This window comes from Aptenodytes patagonicus, chromosome 3 (assembly GCF_965638725.1).
Source record: "Aptenodytes patagonicus chromosome 3, bAptPat1.pri.cur, whole genome shotgun sequence".
Taxonomy (NCBI): Eukaryota; Metazoa; Chordata; class Aves; order Sphenisciformes; family Spheniscidae; genus Aptenodytes; species Aptenodytes patagonicus.
This window is the reverse complement of record NC_134951.1, coordinates 18,050,514-18,070,694: the sequence shown is the minus strand read 5'-3', so window position 1 is coordinate 18,070,694 and position 20,181 is coordinate 18,050,514. Positions and strand designations below refer to the sequence as shown.

The window sequence follows — 20,181 nt, the reverse complement described above, 5'->3', positions numbered from 1 at the left end:
CCGTCAATTCTTTTATGTAACCTGCATGCACTGTGGCTGGCGTCGTCCCACATCAGGCTTATGCTGCAGACAGCCAGATATACCTGAACCAGTGGAGCAGCAGAAGCAAAGTAAGGTGAACCAGGCTCCATAGAGCACTCGACTGCTGTGCTTGTTATTGGTACCTAATTTTACCTTACGTAATTTTAAAGCTAGTTTGGGTTCCTGGCATTGTGTTTTTCAATGCAGGCTATATTCAAAGATGTTTACATGCATTAGGGCATCCACTTGATTTATTACTTTTACAATAAATATCTCTTGTTTTATGAACACGTCTTGCTTTACGCAAGGATTGAACTGAAATTCATTGGATTGTGTTGTAAAAACCGCTTCTCCGACCCTCCTAACTTGATGTTTTCCAAATCTTCAAGTTAAATTGCTTTCTTAGTCCATTTCCTGAGAAGTTTGGTACACTCTTTTTCAAACTTGGTCTAGGTTGATTTGGTCATCTTAAAAATGGTGAAGCCTTGCTGGTTTTTAGACAATTCCAAGCATATCCAAACTCTAAATGTCAAAGATTCCCAGAGACCTACGAAAAGCCAATAATGAAAAAGTAAAGTTGGACCTTACTAGATTCCAGTATTAAATGGTCATTAAAAGAATCACTTAGGAAAGATGTCCACTGCTGAACGTGAGCAGCACAGGTGAAGGCAGAGCCTTAGAGAATGTGCAGGCATGGGAGGAAAGGGTTCTTGGAATGGAAATTCACAGGTAGAAGGATGATGAGGAAGGGAACTATGCTGAGAAAAAAGTACTGAACAGGAGAGGAGGATGAAAGGGGAAAAATACAAAAGGGAGAATTTAAAACAACTATATAATTAATTCTTTTCAGAAAGGGTAGAACATTATCGCAATAAAATAAACTGAACTATGTGAATATGTACGTAATGGCTGCTGGGATATTGTCCTGATACAGGAGAAGGAAATGGCCTATACAGTCATCTAAGAAGAGAGTCAGTCAGATCCCATTTAAAATGAGAAGCTATGGAGCCTGCAAGTGAATCTAGAAAGCCAGCCAATGCATAGTTTTCTGCTTGTTGATCAGCAACATTCTGATATTGTCCAAACAAGTAGGAGAGGCTGCAATCTTGGCTTACCCAAAACAATTACCTGTTACTGTGATCTGATTATCATGCTAATAGTTTGGCTCATCTGCTTCTGAAAACCAGCTTGTTCTTTTCTAGTACAGGTGAAAAATTCTATGTAACTTTGAAAGATAAAGGCAACCGATTTAAATAGTCTAATGAATATTTATCATCATGACAATCTTGTTCTAGACACTTCTTCACCAACTCAACAGTGTGTATTTTGTCCTCCTATGCTCAGTTGAAGATGGGGGAAAAAAGAAAAGAAAAAAATATTCTCAAGTAGTACTCATCTTTCCTACTGCTTTCTGGAGAAGACCTGAAGTTACTGTATTTGTCACGTGTGGGAATAAGATACAAAGACTTTAAAGACAAAGCAGTTAAGAAAAGTTCTTGGTAACCTCTGTACCCAATCTAGACAAGTTATAGACTCTGTCAGTGTTGTTGATCAGTCTTGAAGAAATTGCAGCTTGCGAAACACGTGAAAGGGCTAGCAGGTGGCATAACTTTAGAAGAGTTTTCTGCCAATATTCCTGAAATTATTAAGTGCCCTCAAGGGTTTGTACTGAGTTTTGTATGTGGAGTGTTTCCCAGGTTCTCGAAACAAGGTGAGAGCTCAGTAACTCCATGTAGTGATGGATAGGGGAGTTGTCCTAATATTTAGCACAGAAATACAACTTGAAAATATGTAACGCAAAATTTTTTAATTTATGATTGGATAAGTGAAAGTTATACTTGGAGAGCATGTGGCGTATGATCTAACGCTGTCCCCTCTTGTCTAAGTACTCCTCCGTTGGGGTTTAATCATGGGGTGCTGGAGGCAGAGTTTTTTACCTGAATGAGGGAGGCCCCAGCTCTAGATCTTGCTTTCCTAGTTGATTTGCTGGTTGACTTTCAGTGCAAATTGTTTTATCGGGTTCTTGTCTTCTGGCAGAGATACATAGCTAGGTAGAAGGTGATAACTTTTATTAATTTTGAGGCTGCTTGTTTGCAGTATCTTGCTTTTTCTTAATATTGTCCTAACATTTGCTATGTTGGTTGTGTGGAATTTGGGTGTTCTTTCTGTTTTAACCCTCCCAGTATGTATGAAACTTTGCAGAGTAAGAGATTTGCTGTATGAACTCACAGCTCTTTCAGGATTAAACAGAGTATGAACTGGGTATGTAGTGACTGGTGAAAATTGTCAGTGCTTGATTACTGAAACACTCTACAGTCTCAGCAGTCCTCAACCTTTCAGCCTTCAGCCCTTTGCTATGATGCGTCCTACTGAGATGTGATCTTGTGTTGGATTCAGCTTACGCTTGAAGTTTACAGTTCAAGAGATTACTGCGTACTCCTGGAAGCGTGGTGTTAGGTTCAACTTGCATCGTCATGACTCAGCGCTGTGTTGTAGAAACATGAGTACTACAGTGAATGTTTTTGAGCTTAGGGGGTCAAGCCCTGGAAAGTAGTAATTGATTTCGTTGATCTTTATGGTGGATTAGTATGCCTTTCCTAGATCTGCATGTCCAATTGTGTTTACATCTCTTTATGAACATACATAAACAGTTTTTGTCTGTTAACATCCTTTCTAAAATAAGCCAAATGATAGCTCTTGGTATTAATTTTTATTTGTAGTTTTTACACCACTTGTTTACTCTTCAAAAAAACAAAAAGCATCAGCTGTCATTGCATAGCAAAGAGTGTTTTCTAGCCATTTTGAAAAAGAACCAAATTGCCTTTTCTAAATTGCAAACAAAAGCTTTGAAACAAAAATCAATGTTGGCCTTGAGGAGGAAGGGATGATTCACTAGTACCTAGGATAGGAAAGCTGTCTCCTTAGCCTGATGCAGTGAGAGAAGCTCAGATATAAGGCGATATAGATGCCTACCTTGAGCCCTCCAATTAAGAGCTATATTACTTAAAGTACCTGTGTGTTAACTTAGGCTGTTCATATGACTTCATGGGTGATAGTTTAATGTTTGAGAATGGAAATGCTTCAAATGACTGAATTCCCGTGTCTTAATTTATATTCGTCTGTGATATATTATTAAGAAGCTACTAATTCAACTGCTTTTCATTGAAGGGAAAAATGTATTTTCTTCATATCTAATTAGGAATTGTATTTACGTGATGCTTTTATTTGAATTATGTGGGACTTCAGTTTTTCTCCAAATACGCTCAAGAGAAGTTACATATGATTCAGGTTTTGTTCCAGATTGTTTTGGTATTCAGTTTAGCACTGTTTTTTAAGAGGAATGGAAAGTACTGTGAGCCTGGTCTTCTGTAGAAGTCTGGTAATGCGTGTTTTTCTTGTTTCTCAGGATAGTCCTGTAGCAGTCTGAGCCAATTTTTAACACTGTTTAGAAAACAGAATGAACATGGTACAACTTCCTAACTGTTAGAAAAAGTTGCATGTGTAATAGTAAGGGACAGCAGAACTATTCATTTGCTTAAGCATGTGTTCACACAGTTAAGCAAGTCTGAACTGCAGTCTGAGGGGAGATCATTTAAAAAAAGAAAATGAAATGTTGGCGATCATTCGAAACAATAAAATTTCAGCATTGGCTATACAGCTTATATTAAAATAGATGAAACCAAATGATTGAATAAAAGTGCATTATTTCAGTCTTACTGGTGTTGTAAACGTGATTGCTCTGTTTTTAATCTGGTCTAGAAAAAACAGAAGCCTGAATTCACTCTTGTTCAGGAAAGTTTTGAATCTGTGCACAAAATGTAAACCCCTGCTAAATTCCTATTAAAGGAAAGTACCTTATGCACAAATTGACTTAATAAATATGAATACATGATGAAGTGCTCTGCTGAATTAGAACCACCAACACAAGCAGAAAAAGCATTGCTTTTTATATGTTTAAAATGGTAAAGTAACCTGAACAACTGAAAATTATCGCTTTAAGAGGTAAATTCAAGTAATCATTTACAATATAAAGAATTAAGAATGTTTAGTAAAACAGTTAAAGTATTAAGAAATGAGAGTCAAGTCTTACAGTCCATACTTACGCAAACTTCAGGTCCTGCTGAGTTCATTATGAATAAGCATGTCAAAATCTGTCTGCAAGTTATATTTTCCTCTAGCAGGAAAACCTCATTAGAAATTGAGAGAACTTTCTTCATGCAGTCAATAGTTTTGAAAAGAGAGTTGCAGATTTATTTTTATGAATAAATATGCCAATATGGAATTAGATTTTTTTTTTTAAATGAAATTATATTAAAGATTCTGTGAAAAGGTTCTAGAGAATGTGGGCCTGCTGCTGAATGGGATCAGGGACATGGTCACAAAGACCAAGGAGAAGGCTAAGGTGATGAATGCTTTTCTTGCCTCAGTCTGCCGAGACCGGCCTTGGTAAGTCCCAGGTCCTTGAAACCAGTGGGAAGGCCCGGGGGAAGGCAGACTTACCCTTGGTGGAGAGGGAGCAGGTTAGGGAATATTTAAACAAACTGGATGTATGAAGGTTCATGGGCCGTGATGGGATGCAGCCACAAGTGCTGAGGTAGCTGGCTGGTGTCATTGCAAGGACACTGTCAATAATTTTTGAAAAGTCATGGTGACTGGGGGAGCTTCCTGAGGACTGGAAGAAAGCAAACATCACCCCTGTCTTCAAGACGGGCAGGAAAGAGGATCTGAAGAACTAAAGGCCTGCCAGCCTCATATTGATCATATTCCTATTGATAAATATTATAAATAAATACATAAATATGATAAATATGGAAGGTGATGGAGCAAATAAATGTGGAAACCATTTCCAAATGTAGAAGGCCAAGACGGTGACTAGGAGTACTCAGCACGGATTTACGAAGGGGAAGTCGTCTGACCAACCTGATAATGTTCTATGATGAGTAGAAGGCTTCGTGGATGTTCTTTATCTTACGTAAAGCTTTTGACACTGTCTTCCACAACATCCTCATTGACAAACTGATGAAGTTAAGAACTAGTTAAGTGGACTGGAAGGTGGATTGAAAACTAAGCAAGTTCACAGGCGATGTGAAACTGGGAGGAGTGGTTGATAGACCAGATGGGGATGCTGCCGTTTAGAAGGACCTGGACAGGCTGGAGAAACGGGCTGACAGGAACCTCATGAGGTTCAACAAAGGGAAATGTCAAGTCCTCCACCTGGGGAGGAATAAATGCAGACACCCGTACATGCTTGGGGCCTACCGGCTGGAAAGCAGCTTTTCAGAGAAGGTCATGGGAGTCCTGGTGGACAAGATGCTGTGAACATGAATGTGAGCCAGCAATGTGCCCTTGTAACAAAGACAAACATCATCTTGGGCTGCATTAGGCAGAGCATTGCCAGCAGGTCAAGGGAGGTGATCCTTCCTCTCTATTCAGCACTGGTGAGACACATCTGGAATGCTGGGTCCAGTTCTGGGCTCCCCAGTACAAGACGACATGGACATACCGGAGTGAGCCCAGTAAAGGACCATGAAGATGCTGAAGGGAGTGGAGAGGCTGAGGGAGCTGGGACTGTTCAGCCTGGAGATGGAAAAGATTCGGGGGGGGGGGGGGGGGGGTATGATGTATGTATGAATACCTGACAGGAGGGTGCAAAGGAGAAGAACCAGATTCTCTCTAGTGGTATCCAGTGACAAGGACGAGCGGAAATGGACACGAATTGAAATACAAGAAATTCCATTTAAGCATAAGGGAAAAAAAACCCCAAAACCTTTTTTCTTTTGTACAGTGAGGGTTGTGGAACATTGGAGCAGATTTCCCACGGAACTTGTGGAGTTGCCATCTATGGAGATATTCAGAATCTGACTGGACATGGCCCTGGGCAACCTGCTCTAGTGGACCTGAGCAAGGGGCTTGGACCTGATGATCTCAAGCAGTGCCTGCCAACCTCCACCCTTCTGTGGTTCTGTGATCTCTTAGCTCTTTAGAGAGTTGACCCTCAATTGCACGCATTTGTTTTTTGTTGTTCGGTTTGGTTTTGGTGGGTTTTTTTCCCAATGCTCTTTCAATTTGGGAGCATCTGGAGACATACTGATCACTTCACAAAAAAGGTAGTGGGTTGGTTGCAGGTCTGAAGCAACTTTTTATTTGGTATTTTTTTATATATTTCATGGGTGTTAAAATTAGCACATTTCACTTTTTTTCTGCAGTCTGGTTCCATTCTTGCATGTGTGTTTAGTCATACAGAGTGCTAAAAGAGTCTGTATAGATAATTCTGTATTAAATAATACAGAATTTAAAATGGATAACTAATTTAAAGTCAATAACGTATATGGTAATAGAGCAAAGGTATAACACCCTCTAACCCTGTCTTTCAGTCGTGGCCTGTATATGAAGAAGTATACAATAAAATGCTTGAGCTTGCAGCGTTTTTAGACCTGCCTCGTTTTCCAGATATAACAGACAGCTGCTTTCTTCATCCAGACATGTTGTGCATGAAGTACTTGATGGAAGCTAATTTACCTGGTAAATATTTTCCCAAACCCGAACTGATAAAATTTTTCTTTGGTTTATTAAACTCTAGCAAAAAAACCTTGAATTACTACTTTAAAAGTGCCTACTTTCCCTTCTAATTTATACCCATTTAAACTTGAACCGAAAGATAATTTCTGTAGAAAGTACCTTCATCAAACATTTAGAGGGTGTATTATAGTCCCAGATATGCAGGAGCACTCTGGTGCTGGCTCTCTAAGGCTGTGGAGTGGATACTTCATTTCAAATCTTACAGTATCCATGTGAACTAAGAGGCACTAGTTGAAGTAACTTGATTTATTAACTTTAGCTAAATGATTCGTGAAGTTGGGACCTCATTGCTTAGCACTGGATTGTCATATATAATAGTGAATGTATATTCTATAATATTGCATATTGGCATTAATTTTAGTATTAACAAGCGATGCTGTGTGACAAATCAGCTGCTGTCTCACTTGATTTCCGATTTAGTTTTGAAATCGTATATTGCATAAATATTGAATATTTTTGTTTATCCTAAAATCAAGTCTTGAATATTGAATTGCCAAAGACAGACCAGTAAGTCCTAGTATGTGAAGTGTATGTTGGGCTACCATGCTTCCTGTCAAATACCACTGCCACTGAAGATGAGTTATACAGACAAATAGCCTGTAAACTAATATTATATTTTTTCCTCAAAGCATTCCAACAATTAATAGTTTGGGGGGTTTTATTGTCTTATTTTGCAGTTAGTTATGTTGAATAAAGCTACTTGGCTTTTCTGTGTACTCACAGTTGAACAAAGAGAAGACAAACAACAGATTTAGGGCTAAAATTCCAGAGTAGAAATTCTGATTTTGTAGTTTTATACCAGTGTTGCGCTAGAGCCTATAGAGGATCACATTATGTTTCAGATTATGAAGTATCAATTGAATCAAAGAAGCAGCTAGAAATTTGGCATTTTCAGATTTATTACAGAGAAATACAGAGCTAAGTACTCTTTGAAAAATACTGTAAAAGAAGAATATATAGTCCTTTACTTTTTCCTTGCAACTAAACTTTTTATAATGTAGAAGCATTTTTTTTACAATTTGAAAAAGGACTACTACTGTTGTCTAACAACTCCTAAAAAATAAGTTAAGCAATGAATTGGCAGTGCCTCTTCGGACATTAAATAATAATGAAAGGGCCGTTTTAAATATCTGAAATAAAAGAAAATATACTGACATTATTATAAGAAAATTTGTTTTCCAGATTTTGTTTAACTTTTACTGTTATGTACGAGAGGATTAAAAATTAGTTCCTACTGAACTCTTTGTAAGCAGCAAGAGAGTATAAAGTATAGCTGGATTAAGGTTGTACTTAGTCATACATTGCTAACCTTTGTGGAATCTGATGGTGATGTAATCAACTCCTGTATTTCTTGCTGAACAGGAAAGGTGAGAAATTTGGGGGATTTGTATCTGTGAAAAATAAGCATAGGGTAATAGGAGACTGTATAGATATCATACGGCCGCTTTTGGAGCTGTAGTTGTATCTTTTTGACTTAACCTGGCTTTACAGTGTAATGCCAGTTTTAACCTAGGCTGGGATTGTCTGTACCTCAGCCGGGTTTTGTCGGGGTAGCAGCGAGCGTTGCACTGCCATGCTGGGCTGCTGTTCATGCCCAGCTAACTTCTTTAAAACTAGCCCCTGTTCCTCTTTGCACTACTGAATCCGTCCTTGCATGGGTGTTTAGTCAGCATGCAGGAAAAAAGTTTGTGACCAGTTTTTTGCTTTTGGGGTTTTTTTGAAACTATATTCAGGTAGATTTAAGATAGGCTTTCCCACAACAATGTTCAGGATGATCTAACAACATAATTCGAGTAACATCAAAACACTATTAAAAATGGTTTTTTGTTGGTTTTTTTCCTCCATGTGAATATATAATAAGTTACGACTGTTTTCCATGTAAGCACAGTGAAGGTTGCCTAGTATTTTTAAAAATACCCCAAAATACTTTTCAGCCTGAAAAAAATTGCTGTCTAATGGTCCTAAAAGACATAAGCATTGCTTTCCTCAAATGACCAACATATTTGCACTGTAAAAGTACTTCTAGCTTGTCTCAACATACTCATTTTATATTTTTATTTACATTAATCAGATGAATTGCATAATTGGACTTGTCGAGTGGTGAAAAAGATCTGTATTGGAGAAGCGGATTTCCTGACTCTTGTGCCTGGAAATAAGTCAACAAGAAACGTGAAATACGATGTTCTTGCTGCAGCAGTTATTGTAGTTGTGCTCAAATTATTGTTTTTATTAGATGATCACTATGAATGGTAAGTGTACAGGCAAATCTGTAGCAAAGCCCAAATTTCAAATAGTGCAAATGATTGTCTTGGATCATTTTTTCTTTAGTAATATTAAAGTTATAGTATTTGAATTTTGATTAAGTTCAGTAGCATAAAACATACACTGAAGGCATTTTAGACATTAAATATTACTACTTTTTAAAAATCATCAGTTTGAATCTGAAACTTGGAATAAAATTAGGGTGTAATTTTTGTCGGTTGTATTTGAACTCCATGTGAAAAGTGCAGTATTTGGATCTACAAAATAGCCTGATTTTTATTTTTTTCCAGGTTACTTTCAGACTTTGCTGAAGAAAGCAATAAAAATAACAAAGAAGGTACATAAATATTCTAGTAGAAACAGTCTCATGATTTTGTAAATGAAATAACTTTGTAATCAGGCTTAGAAAGTCTTGTCTTATTGATCATTAAAATGTGTTTTTGTCATTTATTCTTTTAGGGCAAATCTTTATTCAAAGAAAACAGTAGATCTTGTTCACGTAAAATCATCTGTTTACCTGCATAATTCTTATTGTACTGGATAGGGGAATTTGGTACATATTTTGCTAGGTACCTCTCTGCTTCTCCTTGTGCATGTTTGCCTCTTGTTTTAGAATTTTATGCATGGCAGGTGAAGATGAATGGATACGCAGTAAAGAGGGGAGCGTACTTTGATCATAAATAGCAGATACTTAGTAGGGGCATCAAACCACGTTTATGATAAAATCCAAACTTGTTTAGTCTTGTTAAATAAAATGTCTTAGTGTGTAACATATTTCAGATGTAATCTATTTCCTTAGTCCAAATAATCCTGAGAGAGTGTGGAAAAACTAGCAGCAATTAAGATAGAGAAGATAATGGTGTGAACGTGGTTCTTTGAGGGCAGAAAGACCAAATCACAGATTAGAAATCTTCAGGAAGATATTCCATGGCCTGATCCAGATCACAGTTGAAGATAAACCACTGTAACACATCTTTGATCTTATCTTTTAAGCCTTCCATCCAGTTTTGGGTCTGTTTTGACCCTTCTGTTACTTTTTTAAAATTTAAGTCAGTAATAAAATCGGTGTTAGCCATGCGTGAGCACAATTACTGCTGTATCTAGAGATAGTCATCACTGTTAACTAAAACCGGTAATTCTCATTTTTCAAGTGGATACACAAACTTATTTTGGATTTTTTTTTTTCTTTTTCATTTCCCTTGAAAACTTGAAGTATGTAATAGTGACAAGAGTAGAAGTTGTGCAACTGCTTACAAGCTGAAGCTCAAAGCCATTAATGTCTTAATGGGGTTTCTCCCTTATTAACCAGTCTCATTGCCCTTGGGAATTAACAGCTCGTTCTTTGCCCACTTTTTTTACTTTAAAATCTGCTGGTGCAAAATGATCTATATGCTATGTTATCTTGTCCCTATCCTTACAATGTTGGGGTGACGGTGAGCAGCTGCGCAGAGGAGCTGATGTGAGAATTTCTGTTAGAGCACTGATTACTGCCAGAGCTCAAAACTGCCTCTGGCATTTTCCCAAAGTTAGCGTGCTGAAATGAATAATGGTTAATATTGAGTTTTAAAGATCAATTTATGTTGACTTCATTCTCAATTTAACTATCCTTTCTCTAATCTTTTTTTCTTTAATTAAAAAAATAGTATTTCAGCACCTACAGTTTTTCAAGACAGACTGGAAGCTGTACAGCAGAAAGCTGTAGTTACCTAGTGTGTTTGTGTGTGTATGTTCTATGAACTGCACACATACACAATACTGTTTATGTTAAAATAAAACATGTGACTGAGATGTATATATGTATGTGTGTGTATCACAGAGCTATGTATTTTCCAGTCAGCTCAGCTATATGAACATCAGAGTAGGAGTACTGGCCAGGTAAATGGTTATTACAGTGTAGTATCAAGTCTCTGGCAATGGTTTTGCTTGTAACAGATGCTTAATAATTCACAGGAAGTTTAATAAAAATTTCTTCCCGCCCCGACTGTCTTCCCAGCAGTTTGGGAGTACTTACTTAAACTTCTGGGTTTAAGGAGTTCATAAAAGAAGTTGTATCCACACCTTCGAATTTTAAGAACTACTGAAGGGTCTTTCTTCCCTTCGTTTGTCTGTTGCTTTTTGAGTCCATCTGTGTTTCTAGCATCTAAGACATCCTGTGTCAGGATAACTTGAATAGCAAAAATGCAGATAATGCAAAACGTATACAAGCTTGATTTTAAGAACAGTATATTCACCTTCAAAACAGTTTAAACAGCTAGCTGGCAAAGCTAAGCATGATGTAAGCATTGCATGCAGTGCAGCTAGGGTGATGGGGAAATGCAAAGCCTGGTTAATTCACAATGCGGATAATCCACCCACGGATAATGACAGTTGATTATATTTTAAATATATAAATCTACACCATAGTTCTGTTTGGAATTCTTATACTTACTGTACCCAGTTGATCTACTTCAGTCCTGTGCCTCTTCGGAGCATCGATGATAAATGGGCTGCTAGAATGCCGTATGCCTTAATTTTTTTGCATGTGCTGGTAAATATTTGTTCACATATCAGTGAGTGAAGTTCCTGTGCTCAAAAACATGGGAGGCTGATACGAAGTGAAAACAATCATCTAGTCCATCCTTCCTGCCCTGTAACATTTCATGGATAGTAGGATAGGCAGTGGGGAGTTGATGAAACTATTTGAAATCTTACATCTGAGCTTGGGTTTAGATCTTACTTGTTTAAACCTAAGCTTGGTGTATAGTTTCATTAATCCCTTGAAGTCAACTTTCAGACAGATGAAGGCCACTTCACACTGTGGAGATCTAGTTCATTTGGTAGAGAGGGGGTAGTTTCTAGGCTTAACTTTCAGAAAGGAGGGAAAAGCGTTGAATTGTGCTAAATCTATGAAAACTATTCTAAGCTAAGGAGCTTCTTTGCACTTCTTATGCTGTTCTTTCACTGCATTTCTGTATTTCTCTTTTCTTACAGAATTGTTAGATCAAGTATGTCTTCTTAAAGCACATAGAATTCACGATAGGTTTGCACACAGGTGGAAGATGCAGGGTCGAACTGTGTGGAGACCACCTTCTGTGTATTACATGTTTCTTTGACTTCTTCCCAACCTAAAATGTGAATGTTTTATTCAGGTCGTCCATATTTTGAGTTCAAAAAGTGGTACAAGGTTATAAAATGTTCCTTGGATGTGGAGCAAAAGAAATTGGATGAAGAAAGAGCCAAGTAAGAGGTTTTCAAGTACTTTATCTTTTTTAAGGTAGACAGTTTTACGTGAAATCCTGACCCCCACAGAAATTAAAAAGGTTAGGAATTTGCTTGACATTTCCATCCAGCAAGCTTGGGTGAATAGAGCGATTAAATCCCTATCTTAATTTTCTGTTTACACTCATAATGTTTATCCAGCATATTAATTAAATGCTCACTTTCTGTGACAAGTAGCTTATAGAACTGAACAATTAACTGATTACAGTAAATCTAGGCTTACATGCCTCAGTTTGCGTACTCTGAAAAAAGGCTTCCTAGATGTGTTGGGGGGGCAGTGGCTTTTAATAGCACTAACCATTAGATTATTTTGATTTTATTTTAATAGCTCTAGCAGTATTTGTAAGAAATTACTACTCTCTTACTTTTTTGCTCCAGCTTTCTTTTTCCTAACAATTCTTATGTACTGGTAGGTATCTGTGGAGATGTGAAAAGCCACTGTTTTATTCAGCCAAGAAGAAATCGAAAGTTCTTAAGAGAAGACGTGAGTAAACTCTGCCTCTTCCCAGCAATGCAGAAATCTGCTCCAACTTTTCCCATCCTAGAAAATCTGCAGCCCTGATTGTGATAACATTTACATCTTAAAATACTTTCTCTCTTCCATCTCTGGGTACAATTAATGTAGTACTATTTTACAACCTGTGGCTGGAATTCTTCAAACAGACATTTTCCTCATGCTTAACTGAAATTGTCTTTGCCAGTCTTCCTAATGAACTACTGAACCTCATCTCCGAATGAGTACTCGGTCCTCATCTTCACTGGTTGGTCAGCTGCCTTTACATAACTGTGATCTTCGTGAATTGTTGTTGGTCTTCCATACTTTCCTGTCCCTTTTCTCCTTTACTTCCTCATATCCTTTGATATGGATATCCCAGTATGTCCTTTGGTAGACCTTGCACGTCCCTCTTCTCTCCCACTCTTTCTGGCAGTCTTCTATAGAAAGTGAGGAAGACTTGTCTGAACGTGACTTTACTTGAATAGCTAGATATATGTGGTCAGAATGCAGGTACATCTACTTTATTTTACTAGCTCTAGAAGTACTTATAAGAAATTACTGTGTTTTACGTTGGCATAAAAGCAAACAAACAAAACAACAAAACCCTCACTTATCTGTGGAAATATGGAAAACCAGAATTTTATTCAACCAAATTAGATCTGAAGTTCTTCATTCTACATTTAATAGTGTCTAGTAAGCAGCAGATATTTGGAGACACATGTTAAGTGTGCAAGTGATATTTTTCCCTTTATGTACTCTTCCAGTGTCTGGAAGTGACTGGTTCAGGAACTTCTAAACAAGTTGTATAATCCTATTTGGTTTGAGTAACTCATCTTGGATTTCTCTTTCAAGAATGCAATTGGGGTTTTTTGAATGTTCTTACTCTTCAAAATTCGGTAGGGTTGATCAGTCAAGTCATGTTCCGTAGAAAAATACATTTAGGTTTATTTATTTCAAGCTGATCATTTGCTCAGATGTCCTTTAGTTCCTGCGTTTATAAGAAAAAGTGAATAATGATTCATTGTTCATCATTTCTGTGGCACTCTAGATTCCTCTTCTGGCTCTGCTTCTCTTCGCGCTAGAAGACAACCACTTAGATTATGGAGCTTTACTGCTGGCTGTTGCAAGCAGGAGTATCACATAATGCCATTGCAACTGGGCAAGATTAATCTTAAAACAAATTTAAAATAGTAGCGACAAAGAATACCTATGCAAAGAATGCTCTAGAACACTTGCATGCCCATACAGGTTTTCAGAAACCTTCCTCAGCCTTTGTTTTTGATGGTAGATTTTAGTGTCCTCTTGAAATGAATTAGTTTATTCAGATACAGGTCATAAAAAGAAGTTGAAGTTCCAACAACAATGGTTTTTAACCTGTTTTTTATCCTAGGAAAACAAGGCTTAGGCGGTCATATTGTGTGTGTTGATTTATCATCATACCTTCTTTCCCTTCTCAGCCTCAGTAACTTATGAAAGTTTGTCGTTTTTTCACTAGCAGTGGGGAAAGGCAGAGTGGGGGTTTTTTTGTTGTTTTTTTTCCCAGTTGAAATTTGCACTATGAAAAATTTAACCTTAAATCCATATGTGTATGAAACCAGACTTCCTTAATTCTGGTACACAGGAAACTACTCAAAAAATCTTAGCCCGTCTAAGTGATAGCATACGACCAGGTAAATATAGCGAAAGGCATCCTGGCATGTCTTCTATGAGAATAAAAATACCAGCAGTATCAAATGGATTTTACTATTTTTACTTGTAGAATCCTTTTGGAGTACCCCAGTATTAATATTATTAGGTATGAAAGACATGGCATTTTAAATTGTCTTTCAAAATCTTTTCCCTAAAACATGTTAGAGAGTTGAATTTTAAATGGAATGGGGGAGAGAACATACAGAACTTCAAGGTTTCTCAGTATTCCAAACAGAGGTTTAAAGAAAAAAGAAGTTAAAAAAAAAAAAGGCACAAATAATACCCTATTTTCTTCCTGTATTAACCACCTCTAAACAGTATTCTAATACTTAATGATTTTGCCTTGGTTTTTTGTTTCTATTTGTACAGAAATGGTTGTGAACTTACAAAATCAGTTTGGCAAGCTGTCTGGTTCAGTGCAACCTGCTGAAAAGCCAAAACCTTCAAGTTTTCAGTTAAGTTGGTCTGAAGAAAACACAGATGGGAGTTGTTTTCACGGGCATAGCCTGAAGGGAATTTTGCAAGAAAAATGTGGTTTACTTACAGCCATGAATCCTGCCTATTGGCTGTGTACAGTTAAACTATGTACTGAGAAGTAAGTATTCAAATTTTTGTTAAATACATTTTGGAAAGTTCTCCTGAAACTGTGCCATATATATATATATATATATATATAATTTTTTTTTTTTTTTTACAAATGACAACTATGGGGTGTGTACACAGCTATGTATTCACCTGTAGTTAAAATAATTTGTAGAAAGAGGCGTGTGCAGAATGGTTAGTCTTGGATTGGGAGTAGACAAATTGTAATATGAAGAGTGATCAAAGTGAGCTTTTGAGAAGAGGAGATGAGACAAAATCAACAACTAGAGTCACATGGCAGGAGTAGCAGCTAGATACAAATATTCACTTCACTTTCTTCTTCATAGTATTTTAGAAAAAACTCGCACCACAGCTTTCCAGAGAATGGGAAAACGGTTCCATTTCTCCCCTGCCCCCCAAAAAAGCATAGGAAGTTAATTTTTTAAATCACTGTCCTCCTTTTGTGGTGGCCTTAATCAAAATTAAAAGTAAAATTAGCAGTTGGAGTTCAATAAGCAGGCAATTAATGCCTCCAGAAAATATTTTTTTAAAAAGTAATTATGAGGGAAAAGGACTCTATCACTATTTCGTCTAAGTATATCAGCAATCAACAGTTGTATTTTTTGCAAGCAGATAAGTAAAAGAAGAAATTTATTTTACTGGAAAAGTAAGAGAAGAAATATGGGAAAAGAAAACATTTTGTGCTATTAAGGAAGTTTAGTGTCTGTCTTCACTAGAGAACTGTTCCCAAATCCTGACTTTCACAAGTAAAAGAGAATTTTTTTTTTTCAATTAAAAGTATATCAAAATAGTCATGCTATTTGTTAGTAAAATTATTTTCTTTAAAGGACCTAAGTAGCAAGGAGAATGATAGGCCAGCTAATCCAGCCTGGTACAAAGATATAGAGATATTTCAGTTATCTGCCTGGTTTGTGTCGAACTTCCCACTCTTCCTTTAATATCTTCTCCTCTTGCGTCAAATTCTGCAAAAACTGGTGAGTTTTCTATTTGGTAAGTGCTGGCAGAGGACTGTGGCCAGAGACACAGAGCAAAAGCCCTCTGAGGGAGCGCAGGAGTTTGGCAGCATTTACTCCAAGGAATTGAAAATACCTAAAATAGTGTTTCTCACAAACTCCCTTGGTGGTGTAGATAAGGCTTCTGGATCATAAACCAGATTTTGGTTCTGCCATTGGTTGTATCATGAAATCCTAATCCAGATAATGAGCGTACCGGTGGATATCAGTGAGATGAACTTCAAATTCTCCCAAATTTCTCGTGTGTGCAATTGGAGAGTGTTTTTTAGAAAAGAGGTCGGGGTACATTAATGTGAAATGAGATTTCATTAGCGCATTGAATAACATCTTAAATCTTTATCTGGTATATACTTCTAAATGTCATGCTTAAGAGAGCAACAGCCCCTACAAAAGCTTAGTGATACGTTCCTGATTTTTAAAACATTAAATATTCCCCTTGGAAATAACTGGCCTTTACATGTATGCAGTCTTTTCTGTCTTTCAGTGGATTTATTTGCTTATCTTTATTTTCCTTTTCACATTACCTTTCACATATCCACCATGACAGAAATGGGTTGGAATAATGTAAACACAGTGTTATATTACAAGAGCTTTGGTTGTATGGATTCATTCTTTTGTATGAATAAGAAGCTTTTTTTTCTGAAGGGAGGAGAGGTAATAATCCTTTTACCACAAATTTGCGTAAATCATATGTACACACTGAATGAGTTGGATATTTTGGTGTATGTTTGTGTGAATAATCTTTCATGCAAAGTCTGTTTTTAAGCCTACATTTTCATGTGTAATATATTAAAATGTTAATGGCAAACTGTCATAGCCTTCATGAAACAAGATTTGAATTTAAATTCTTACCAGTTAAATTTCCCATTATATCATTTGCAATGCAAGTAGTTAATTATACATCTGACACTTACTTAACTTTGGAAAACATCATCTACTCCCTCAGATACGAGGTTTTATCTTGTGCAAGTGTGTGTATGTGTAGTAGAACTAAAACCAAAAATTCTCTTTCTCTAAAAATCAGCATGGTCTAACTGGGACTACTGAAATGCTTTAGTCCTAGGACTAAGGTATGATTTCAGTGTGGGCAAAGCTGAGATCGATCAAATGGTTGGTAAAATGCTTTTACATTTTCTTTTATTTTAAAACTTTCAGTTTTAAACTGGATTCTAAATTGATGTGGTATAGAAGTCTTTAGGTGATATATGATGAGGTATTATAATGCATAAAAAATGTTGAGAAAAATGGATTTCACTTATTACTTCTAAATTTAAAATCACTTCGGATTTTTTTAGCTCTTCAGAGATGCTCTTAGGGTAAATAGCACAAAATGGGGCAAAAATGCGTGTGCATTTAGGTACTCTTGTGAAAAGTGTAACTCCAGTTAATCAAATAGGTGCTTTACAGTATTGATGTAATTATGCATTTGCCTCAGAATATACAATATCACTCCCCTGCCCCCCCCCAATGAAAACTGAGATTTGACACCTAAGTTGCTATAAGAGCTGTAATTGCTGAATCTCAGGGTTAGGACTAAGACGTAGCAAAATGCCTTAATTCATATTAGCCCAAAAATGCAGATTTGGTTCAAGCAACAACATTTCTCAATGAAGCTCGAATTTAGCGAACGCGTTGGGTTGTGGGGTCAGCTAATTCATTCTGACACTGCTGAAATGTCTGATTTAATTTAGTTTTTTAAGAAGTCGCTGGCAGCTTTCAGGGAGTGTGAGGTAGGGCAGAGGATGGGATGTACGGTGCAAGAGACCTAGTTTCAGATTTCCAATCTGCCAGGCTTTGGGAGGCTTTAAACAAAGTCTGCTCCCCGACATGCAGCTTGTGTGGCACTCCAGGATGGTTCCATCTGTTCCTCCAGTTTGAGGTAAAATGTAAATGTTTGTTGGGCCAGAGGGAGAGAGCAAATTATTATTACTAGACTCTATAGTCTAGTAATTAGCACACTTGCCCATAAATTGGGACAGACAGGTTCCAGTCCTTGTTCTGGTGAATATTTAAGACCGCTGCTCTGAATCAGACAGAGGGGAAATTTTAAATTCTGCTTCTCCACATTCCAGGGCAATACCTAGTAAGCTAGAAGATGCATAGGGCTTACATCGTGAATAGCACCTAAATCCCTGTATCAATGTAAAAGATTTTTTTAAAAAATTGAAACACCTGGATTTTATACTATTTTAAACTTACCACTTTTAATAAAAACAAATTTGGGGCTAACCCAGAACAGGGTGTTTTTCCAACCTAAATTGCTGAACTTAATGTTTACGGAGCTCTCTCTGCAGTCTGTCCTCTGTGTCATCTTTTGTTCAGTCTGACACTTGTTACCAGCAAGTCCAGTCTGCTATTTTCATTATATACTTCATCAATAAAATCACCTCATCATTTTCATTAACATTTTCACTGTAAAAGCTACAAAATAATTAAGCAGAAGGCTGCTACATACAATGACTCCATTGACTTGAACTTAGCTTTTTTTTTTCCTTGTTTCTAGACAGGTAATTTATATTTAGCCCACAAAAGCAATGGACAAGAAATGGATGGGTTATAATCCCATGGCATAGTGTCAGGAAGAGGAGAGGGCACCCTATGGAGAGTGTGGGCAAAGAATAAAGAGCCTGGGGTGTCTGCATTGCAGAGTCTTACAAATTTTAAAAGTCGGTTAAGGTAGCCATTTTCACACTCTGCAACACTTGCTAAAAGCTGGCAGAATGAACACTGGTTCAGTTTAGTCCTGAAAGGGAAAGAATGTATTCTTTGCCTGGTTGAGTATGATCCTGATTCATAGTGCAAGAAGCTATACAGGGTTTTCCTTCTTACCATGTCTGCACCATCTCTGAACATGTCTTGGTCCGGTCCTCTACTTCAAGGTTTTGCAGGAGTGGATCCCTTCACAGAATCGACATTGTAGACCAGAATTGTGATTTATGGTGTTAATAAAATGTATAGTTTAATTACAATTAAATATATAAATGCTAGCTAAATACTAACTAAATACACTTATAATAATACTAACTAAATACACTTATAATTTAGGGCTTTTTTTTTTCCCCCCCCTTTCTTTTCAGATTGTGTGGTCATCTGGCTCATTACAGAGAAGTGGACTTTCCCCAGAGTTACCATTTTGTACTAAGGTTATTCTCCTTTCTTCTGAGGATACAGCCCTCTTATATCCATGACGAGGTGTGTGTGATAGAACACAAACTTTTTAATAAAAAACTCTGTAAAAAGTCAAAATACAACACAGGCCTAAGGAAGTAAAAAGGCCTAAAAATAACAGTATTAAACCCATGTAAATTAGTTGGTTGGATCCCAAACCATTGTATTGCATCTAAACTTATACTGATCCTTTTGCCTGCATGGAAATTTTTTGTTAAGATAGTAGTGCCGAGATCTACTACTGTACTCTAGCTGTAGTGTCATTTTATCTATAATTTAAGTCACTGGTTTCCAGCTGGGAAAGTTACCAAGGAAACTGTTTATCACAATTTATTTCCTCACTTTGCATCAGAGCCAACAGGAAGCTATGAAATTACCATTTTTTTGGCATAATCATACATACTGTGAGTGTACTGGACAGCACGTTAACGTCTAATTACATTGTGAGATTTTTGCAATTAAAATATTATCTATTTTTTTACCTAGTGTTTTAGGACAGCAAATATATTTCTAGAAAGTAATGTTTACTTTGTTTTGAAATAGTGTGTTAACAAATAAAAGGACAGTTGGTTGATGTTTTCACTGCAGTGAGTTTTTTAGTCATTGTTTCTAAACAGGCTGTTCTGGAGCAACTCTGGCATTGTTTTCAACATTTCCTTGCATCCTGTCTATCTCCTAGTCTCTTATGTCTGAGCCTCTCATTCAAGTTAACACCTTTCAGGTCCATGTTCCACTCCAGGCTTCACACATTTTGCAGCTACTTTTATACCTGGAACTGCCCATCCTATTTCTTGTGCAATGGTAACTGCCAGGTCCTCCTGTTATTCTTCTTTTGCAAGGCTACTGTCATTTGAATTTCTTCTGACCGCTTTATAATCCAGCATCTTCAGCAGCTTGCGCCTCAGCCATTCTACTGGTTTCTCATGCTCAATCTTATTTATGCACTGTGTTTTTAAACTGTCCCAGACAACGTGTAAATGAAGTTGGGTGCTGCCACTACATTAAAGACACCATAACATATACATATGTTGAACAGAGATGTTGAGTAGATACCCAGATGAATAATGCTGCTTTCAGCTGAATGAAATAAAA

The 20,181-nt window shown here is 37.0% G+C and overlaps 1 protein-coding gene across 2 annotated transcripts in view; it reads left to right on the top strand.

Moving 5' to 3' along the window:
- TAF1B (TATA-box binding protein associated factor, RNA polymerase I subunit B) overlaps nt 1-19,663 on the top strand; it is a 50,394-nt gene extending 30,731 nt beyond the window's left edge. For both annotated transcript variants that reach the window (XM_076332799.1, XM_076332798.1), the window contains 7 exons: nt 6,396-6,543; nt 8,672-8,849; nt 9,153-9,199; nt 11,991-12,081; nt 12,534-12,604; nt 14,675-14,900; nt 18,999-19,663. In XM_076332799.1, coding sequence (XP_076188914.1) covers nt 6,396-6,543; nt 8,672-8,849; nt 9,153-9,199; nt 11,991-12,081; nt 12,534-12,604; nt 14,675-14,900; nt 18,999-19,191 — 954 coding nt within the window. In that variant the 3' untranslated portion in view covers nt 19,192-19,663. The remainder of the gene's footprint in view (nt 1-6,395; nt 6,544-8,671; nt 8,850-9,152; nt 9,200-11,990; nt 12,082-12,533; nt 12,605-14,674; nt 14,901-18,998) is intronic.
- The last annotated feature ends 518 nt before the right edge of the window (nt 19,664-20,181 follow it).